The sequence below is a fragment of the Panicum virgatum genome, chromosome 5N (assembly GCF_016808335.1).
Source record: "Panicum virgatum strain AP13 chromosome 5N, P.virgatum_v5, whole genome shotgun sequence".
In the NCBI taxonomy this organism is placed as follows: domain Eukaryota; kingdom Viridiplantae; phylum Streptophyta; class Magnoliopsida; order Poales; family Poaceae; genus Panicum; species Panicum virgatum.
Genome location: NC_053149.1, coordinates 56345606 through 56354481, shown reverse-complemented (window position 1 = coordinate 56354481; position 8876 = coordinate 56345606). Strand labels below are relative to the sequence as shown.

General features: G+C 54.7%; 1 protein-coding gene across 5 annotated transcripts; it reads right to left on the bottom strand.

Moving 5' to 3' along the window:
• Nucleotides 1-343: 343 nt before the first annotated feature.
• On the bottom strand, nucleotides 344-4336 carry LOC120676342 (protein IQ-DOMAIN 14-like). 5 transcript variants are annotated; one of them, XM_039957599.1, is made up of 4 exons: nucleotides 4003-4336; nucleotides 2684-2994; nucleotides 1326-1502; nucleotides 344-1201 (listed from the first exon to the last, which is right to left on the bottom strand). In XM_039957599.1, exons 2-4 carry the CDS (start codon nucleotides 2978-2980, stop codon nucleotides 500-502), a joined length of 1176 nt encoding a protein of 391 aa, XP_039813533.1. In that variant the 5' UTR covers nucleotides 2981-2994; nucleotides 4003-4336; the 3' UTR covers nucleotides 344-499. The 5 variants fall into 5 exon arrangements, with proteins under 5 accessions (XP_039813533.1, XP_039813530.1, XP_039813532.1 ...); XM_039957596.1 differs by lacking the exon at nucleotides 4003-4336 and adding an exon at nucleotides 3140-3863; XM_039957598.1 differs by lacking the exon at nucleotides 4003-4336 and adding an exon at nucleotides 3311-3863.
• Between the last annotated feature and the right edge of the window lie 4540 nt (nucleotides 4337-8876).

Genomic DNA, 8876 nt, shown 5'->3' with positions numbered 1-8876 from the left:
CTTCGAAGTACTGCTCAAGCTCAACCCTCCAAGTACTAGCACAGGGCTACGCCCCTGTTTCAAGTGTCCGAACGTTTGAAACCGAAGCACGAGCACCCCTGTCACTGGCCTCCGTACGGCCAGGTCAATGTAAGCAGATACACCGCACCGCTAATAACTAGATTGCCCGTACCAGTGTCTGACAATGGCCGTTATCTTCAGCCTTCACATGGGAACACTTCAACACACAGAAGCAAACAGTGAACATAACTGTAAGGTCGCCTAATTAGTCACGGTAACTTTCCTTTTAAAAAACTCAGAGCGTTCTAATCTGCTCCAGCCTCCAGGAGATTCGAAAAAAAAATTGCGCAAGTAGAATTTGCATACCTGTGTTACTGCTCCGTGTTACCTTTCACCCATGCCGTGGCCTGCTAGATGTTTATGTTTTAGCATCTACAACTATGTACAAATCTGGTCTACAATCTGAGCACAAACAGCAGTTTTGCATCACGTCGTGTGATCACCAGAAGCTGTTCAGGTAGTAGTCTCTGGCCACCTCGTCGCTGGCGCCGATCCCGGAGCAACCGGCCGTCCGGGTCGTGTCCGAGCACTGGACGCAGAACCCGCCGCCGCGCGCGTGCGAGCACGACCGCCTCGACGCCCCCGCTCGCGACGACGTGACGCTCGACCGCGGCGCCTCGGCCGGCGGCACCGTCAGGCGCTGCCTCGGCGCGCTGTGGCACCGCGTCCTGGCGGCGGAGGACGCGGTGCCGGCCATGTACCGCGGGCTGACGAGCGCGTCCCGGTCCCGCGGCGAGGCGCGCCGCGGCGTGCTGCTTGCCAGGCTGTGCTCGGCGCTCTTGGCGGGCGAGGAGTCGTGGGACGGCGCCAGCCGGGGCGTGCTGTGCGCCGTCTTGGAGCCCCGGGGGTCGCGCTCGGGGGTGCTCCGCCGGAACGAGAGCCGCGCGGGCTGCTGCTGCTTGCCGCCGGGCAGCGGCGAGCACGACGGCGTCGGCGCCGCGACGCGGCGGTACTCCGACGAGTGGTCCGGGTTGTAGCGGCTGGTCATACGGGAGGACCGGGAGCGGAGGTGGCACGTGTCCATCTCCACGATCCGCGGGCTGCGCTCGTAGTTGGAGTCCGTGCTGTCGGACAGCCTCCGCCGGTGCGTCGGCGTCGCCGGCGGCTTCATCCGGACTTCCTGACCGAAGATCCTAGTCTCCTGCATGCCGAAACGGACCACATAAACAAAAAAAAAATCCAGGTTCCAAGCCATGCGATGCAACTTCATCGACACGAACATTGTTATTGTGCAAAAACAAAACAAAACAAAACGTCTGGATTACTTCTTGTTCCATGGATTTCCGGTGCGAAGCATTCTTGACGGCGATGGAGTCGGACTGCAGCCGCATGAGCGTCTGCAGTCGGTGCAGCGTCATGGCCACCTGCCTCCTCACGAGGTAGCCCCGCACCAGGGCCTGGATCTTGACCAGCGACCTGAGAGCTCGAAGCGCTCTCCTAGCCTGACAGGATGGATTCAGAAACCCAATGTCAGACTTCGCTCCAGAATCTTTTCAAAAAAAAAAGGACTTCGCTCCAGAAAAAAAAATGTTATGGTTGAACAACTCCAGATTAGGTAACGGGGCTTATGTCAGGATACGTAGTGGGTGTTTTGGAATAGGGATTTAAAAAAAAGTCTCAGAGACTTTTTAGTATTTAGAAGTATTAAATAAATATTAATTATAAAATTAATTGCAGAACCCTGGGGCTAAACTGCGAGACGAATCTAATGAGATATCTTAATCCATGATTAGCGAATGGTTATTGTTGCATCACTGTTGCAAATTATAAATTAATTAGGCTCATTAGATTCGTCTCGCGAAAAAGCACTCAGCTGTCAAAAAACATTTATAAACAGATTTTATTGAATACTATAAAATAGTAAGATTCCTTTTGATGTGATAGGGACTTCTGAAAAAAATTGGGTTCCAAACAGGACCGTAGTAATCAACTGCTCTGCGGCCAAACAGGAACTTGATAGGACGCAGAAGTCATCGCCGGCGGGTGTGTTTAGATACCACAAAAACTCCAAACTTTCCATCACATCTCCATCACATCGAAACATTAAATATAGCAAATGACCCATGCATAGAGTACTAAATTTAGGTAAATAAAAAAAACTAATCACATAGTTTTGATGTACGTTGCGAGACGAATCTTTTGAGTCTAGTTAGGTCGTGGTAGGATAATATTTGCCACAAACAAACAAAAAGTGCTACAGTGCGCTACAGTGTCCGATGTGACTTTTTCTTCCACCTTTTCCAGGCATCTAAACACAGCCAGAGTAAAGAATTGCACGACCGATCAACGTGCAGATTTTGTATAGTGCCGACAGTGCAAGTGTTAACAAATGACTGTGCATCGTGGAAAAGAAAAAGGTTGCAGGAGCAGAAGTGACATCATATGCAACAACAGTCTAGTCCACCTAGCCAATAAGCCAAGCAGTAACAAACAAAGAGGATCTCAATCCCAAAAATACACTGCGAGAAGATTCTGCATCGTTGCAATGAAAGAAACTTCCATACTGCATGTTTTTAACTTATTTTTTTTTAGAAAAGCTCTACTCTACTGCATGAGTAGAGTAGACGGGAACAGATCAGAACGAGAAGAACAAATGGGTACTGAGAAGTGAGAACGATCATACCAGGTAGCCTCTGAAAGTTTTCTGGATCACGACGGCGGCCTTCTCCTCTCGAGCCCTCGCATCCTCCTTTGCCCTACCCTGCGGCGACTCTGCCGCGGCAGTGGCGGCGGCGGGCTGACCCCACGACCGCGCGCCGCCGTCAGCTCCGCTCCTCCTGTGCTTCGCGAAGCTCCACCTCTTCTTCTCCCTCCCCAACCCGCCGCTCCAATCGGTAGCGACATGGCTCACCTGGAGTTCTATGTGCTCCTCCTTCCTGCCCGCCAGTAGATGCTTTAGCCATCGCACGACGCGCCTCATGCTGCTGCAATTCTCTGCGCGCAAGAATGTGAGGAACAGATCAATCGGTCAGTGAAAGGAATGGGGGGCAACTGGGCAAGCGTTACAGCAAAGGGAGGCAAACAGGCGACGAGCCCCTCAGAGCCCAATCAGAGAAGAAACCAAGCGTTGAAAATGCACCTTTTTGGTGGAAAAAAAATAAACTACACTCAGATGAGAAATCTCAGTAGGCGAAGGAAGCGGCGAACTTCGGACGCGGATGGCACAACGATCTGTGCCTCCAGCTTGAGAGAAAAGGAGCTTTTGGAACAGCCAAAGGAGAAGCCTGGAACAAGAAACACCTCATACAACCTTTTCGTTCCGCAGGCAAAAGCCGCAAGGCCAAGAACGCAGCGAACTGTACGGTGGGATAGCAAAAACCAAGCACAACTGGTAGAGATGCTCGCGAGATGAATGGAAGAAGCTTCGGAGTTGCAGGGCAAGCAGCGGCAAAAGAGGCAGCCGGGGAATCAAGAAGGGAATTACAGCGCCCGGTGGTAGAGAGGAAGCCGGCGAGGTTTACGCGGGGCCGTCGTGCGGCCCCCGAAGAGGAAAGCGGCTGAGCTTTCGCTGAAAACCACGCGCGCGGATCAGCCTCGAACCGTAAAAAAACAGCAGCGATCCCAGCGGCAGCGGGGGCGAGCGGATTAGTATCAGGGGACGGGGCGCCGGAACTGACGCGTGGGTCTCCACGACTCGGCACCGCAGCACGGTCAGCCGCGGCCGGGCGGGCACACCCCAAGCTCACGAGAGCCTCCCCGCCGCCTCGCTTGCTCCCGGCCCAAGGCTCCGAGCGCAAGCCAACAACGGCGCAAGCCAAAGGTACAGACGACCAGCTCAGGCGGCGCGCGCCGTTGCGTTGCGACTCCCGTGCTGCCAGGGCACGTGCCCGCGCCCCCGTCCGTCCCCCCGGCTCTGCGTGCGCGAGTAAAAAGGGTGCCGAGCAGGCGAGCAGGCCGGTAACAAAGCGAAGCGAAGGCGCCATGGGTAGCAGTGACACGCACCTAGAACGGCCGGGCGGCCATGGCCGGGACTGGGAGATCAGATCGGCTGGCCGGTTCGATGGCGCCAAGATCCGCCGGTCCTGGCTTCGCGGGCGCCGGCCGCACCGCGCGCCCACCACTGGGATCGTGTCGTCCCTTGGAAGTACACGCGCAGCGGCGAGCGGATCCGCCCTCCTGGGCCTGGCACGCCGCCCACTTGTTCCGGGCTCCGGACGCGCTCGCCGCCTGCCAGTGGTCGTGGGCGTGGCTGCTGGCCGCGCCGGCCAGGGCCCCCCTTCTTCTATCTATACCGTGCGCGGTGGCCGGCGCGTCCCCCGCGTCTCTGCCCGCCTGAAAGTCTCCGCGGGAGAAGACGAGCGGCAGTAAAAAAGGAAAAAGCTTGCAGGTTCGGTCATGCTGCTGCGGGCAGTACGTCTGGTCCGGTCTGGTCCGGCCGGCCCAATAAATTTGGGGTTTATTTAGTTGTAGGTTGTAAAGTTTTTAAAAAGACAATTTTGCAAATAATTTTCTATATTTGAAGTACTAAATATAGACTAATCACAAAATAAATTACAGAATTCGTCTGTAAATCGCGAGACTAATCTAATGAGTCTAATTAATTTGTCATTAGATGTTGTTTACTATAGCATCACTGTAGCAATTTAGCGTCTGATTATGGCCTAATTAGGTTCATTAGATTCGTCTCGCGATTTACAGACAAACTGTGCAATGCGTTTTTTATTTCGTCTAAATTTAAGTTTCCATGCAAGTGCCGGAATCTTTTTTTTGGAATTTTGAGCTCGGAGGGCTTGGCTTCCTTGGCGCGGCTGCGCCACGAGGCGGGCGTGCAGCTGCTCACGGGCTAATCAGTCACGGCCGGCTAGCCCATCCGTTCCAAGCCTGAATGGTCAACCCTCGACAGGTAGGGTCGCTGCCAGTGCCAGGTGGCATGCGGCATGCGCACCGGAAGAGGATCGCTTGCACTAGGGCACAGTATTCCGTTGGTCCTCCCTCCTCCGTGCGCCGGTGTTGATGATGCCATGATGGGGGTGCATGTACCTCTTGTGCGGCTGCTCTGTTTCGCTGCGCGCGGCAGGATGTATGCATGGGCATGGGCTCCTAAAGGCGACGGGACTACAGTTTTCGTGCCAGCGCCCTCCCTGCACGAGCACGACGCCAGTCCACAGAATCGTTTCTTGGAACGGTGGATGCTTCCGCTTCCCAGGCACTCTCAGCCCCCGCGATCGCCGACTGCGGGTGGCAATGGATCGTAACCATAATATTTTTTTTCACAATTCAATTTGATTCTTAATTTTTTTAGTTCAAAATTATATATGATTAGAGTCCGATCTTTTTAAGATCCGGCTCTATAGCCGTGCATGGCCAAAGTGGCTCTGTTTTTTTTACCACAACACGACCACACAGGGGCGGAGCTCAATGGAGCCATTGGGGTCGCCATACCCCGATAAAATTTGCTAAAATCAATGAAAAAACATTGTTTAGCACTACTCCTCTATGTGGTTGACCCCAGCGTTTAATACATCCGACCTCGGTGATTTTTTCGTCTGGCTTCGCCCCTGCGACCACACCATGTGATCATGTGGACAGCGGCGGATGCACAGGGGGGCTGGGGGGCTCCAGCCCCCCCTAAAGCAAATTATTACACGTAAAATACTGTAGCAAAATACTAAATCACCATTAAATCTCCATACAAATTAACAACCCTATTGATTCAGCCCCCTTCTCCCCATCCTACTTCCGCCACTGCATGTGGATGGGATATTCATGGCTCCATGTGTGTGCTCCACGGACGCGTGGCCAAGATAAGATAACGACCTGGTATATCTCAGTCTCCCCTGTTTGGCTTTAGCCTTTAGGCGCAACAACGCATGTGCCAACACAACACAACATGCACGCACGCATTTCACCTGTTGTCCGCCAGGAAAACGACGGCGAGCTGCCGCGGCTGTGCATGCATATCCTTGCTACAGCTAGCAGGCGTAGGCCGGCCGTTGATCGGACAAAGGCTCGTGGCTCGACCCGCCCGCCACTTAAAACTGCATGCGCCTTTTATGTGCTGTCTCGAGCGGGAATTTACGCCCGCGCCCCTGCCTGCCTGCCTGCCTGCTGGTGGAGAGACGTTACCAGCAACCACAAAGAGCACGGACCACCGCGATGGTCCGTGTTGACTTGCTGTCCCCTCACGTTTTCGGTTCTCTCTTTCGCTAGATGTCGGGAGAGTTTTTCGAATATTAAATAAAAAACCGGGCACGCTAGCTGTCACGTTGAGCTTCCCTGTCGCTGCTAGAACGGCGAAGGCTTGGAATCGGCACGGCCGCCCGAGCATGGCGGGAACCTTGCGGGCGACGTTTTCGTGGAGGCCAGCGCCCACCGGACCACCGCCGACCGCTCTTGGTTCCAATTTCTGTGCCCGCTGCTGGGCTGGAACTCCGGTAGAAATAATCCGCGGTGTAGGGCATTCTGTACGTACGTGTTTCCTGTGGCCGAGGGTATAGATTAGACCTGGGCAAACGTCGGATCGGGTCGGGTTCGGGTCGGGTCAATGTCGGGTCACGGGTCGCATAGGACGGCCCGCGCCCGACCCGTACCTATCACCGGGTCGGGTCGGCTTGGCCCGTGCACTCTGCGCGGGCGTGTCGGGTCGGGTTTTTTTCGGGTCGGGTCGGGTTTTTTGGCCTTTGGGTCGGGTTTTTCGGGTTGGGTCGGGTTTTGGGTCAAAAATCACGGCCCGTGCCCGGCTCGTTGATTGTTGCGGGTTAAAAAATACGGCCCACGCCCACCCGCCATGTAGCTCGGGTCGGGTCGGGTTTTTTTCGGTCGGGTTGGGTCGGGTTGTTCGGGTCGGGTGACCCATGCCCAGGTCTAGTATAGATGAGCAAACGGGCCGCCCGGCCCGGCTCAATCGTGCCGGGCCAAGTTTGGCCCGTCGTGCCACCGTGCCGGGCTGCCCCGGGCTTCGTGCTTGGCCGACGGCCCAGGCCCAGCCCATGGGCCTATTTTCGTGTCGGGCCGGCCCAAATGGCCCGACCAAAACGGCGTGTCGGGCCGGCCCAAATAGCCCATAAATATATGAAGATATCAATTTCACAAATGTTTAAAGAATCGTATAAGCTAAATATTATTTCTCAAATATTATTAAGTTCATAAATATTAAAAAAAACACATAAGTTACACATATAAGTTAACTTATTGACAAATGACAAATTATAAGTTTATATATAAATATATAATTATAGTTATATATAATCTAACAGATCTCTACCGTGCCTTCCACTAATTGCGGGCCGTGCCGTGCCACCCGACGGACCTGCCTAGCGGCCCAAGCCCGGCCCGGGACCCGTGCCGTGCCTAGCCCGGGCCCGGTGTCTTCGGGCCCGTGCCGTGCTTGGGCCGTGCCGTGTCGCCCGTGCTTGGGCCGGGCTACCAGACCTCGGGCCTTCTGCTCATCTATAGCCGAGGGAAGGCCAGCCAGCCAGGAGGGGAGCCGGAAGTAGGCGGCAACCGTGCGAGTCCGGCTCCGACGGAGGAGGAATTGACCCGTCCCAGGTCCAAATGATACCGTGCTAATGATACTGCTTGCTGGGTGCTGGCCCTGCTCTGGGCCTATCAAGGAGGAGAAAAAGGGAGTCTGACAGACGCCGAAGCCAATCAGTCGCATCGTACCGGTGCGGCTCCAGCCAATTCCACTAGCTGATGTGACCTCCACATGCCGTGCAGCGCCGGCAAAAGTCCCCCGTGCCTGACCGGGCACGCATCGCCAAGTATAGCTAGATGCCTAGATGTTCAGTATCAGTACATGCCGTGCAGTGCTCCACTGCTCCACGGTGAGCGGCAGCCAGGGTTTAAAAAACCGGTGGTACTGTTCAAAACCGGAACAGTAACACAAAAAAATTACTTTTGTATTTTTAGATTTAGAAGCCTAAAATATAAAAAACCGGATCCGGTTTTTCATCTCGGACCGGACCGAAAACGGGAAAAAATCCCGAAAACCGGCGGTTACCGGACGGGAAGTGAAACCCTGGCGGCAGCACGGTCGCACGACGCTGGACACGCCTGGACGGAGCTGCTCGCGCCTGCCACGATCAGCACGGTTGAAATTCATGGATCGCCGTGGCGCGCCCTGTTGAGGAGCTCGGCAGAAGATTCCTCGGCCGTGGTTGCTGCAGGAAATTTTTCGCGCACATTTTTCGAGAAGAGAATCTCCCATCCCATGCATGGAATACTAAATAAAGTCTATTTGTAAAATCTTTTTAGGGACGTGTGTAACTTTTCGAGATGAATCTAATGACGGTAATTAATTGATGATTTGCTACAGTGATGCTACAGTACCATCGCCTAATATGGCGTCAGAGGACTCATTAGATTCGTCTCGCGATTTACACGGGGGTTGTGAAGGTGGTTTTGTAATTAAATTTTATTTAATACTCTAAATTAGTAGTCAAATGTGAAAAAAATTTCCATGAAATCCTAACCAAACACAGCCTCTCCCCCACACTGTTGGCGTGGGACCTCTCGGCCGGCATTGAACGCGCCAGCTGGCCGCTGGTTCAGCACGATGCGCGCGCCCCGGCCGAGATCTCTGAACTCTGATCCAGTCCACCGGGCGCTCCCAGCTGCACGCTGCTCGTCCTGGCGAGGCTGCACGCAGCGGACGAGGCTCCGCTGCAGTTACCTCCCCTGCAGTTGGGTCACTGCCGTGTGGGGCCTGCACGCGTGGGGCCCACGTGGCAGTGACCCAACTGCACGGCGGCCAACTGCAGCGGATCCGATTCCGCACGCAGCAGGGCAGCACGCATGCACGAGCAGAGGAAGGACAGGAACGGAAGCGGCCACAGTAACGCGACTGGAAAGCCGCAATCAATCGGGCCCGCCCC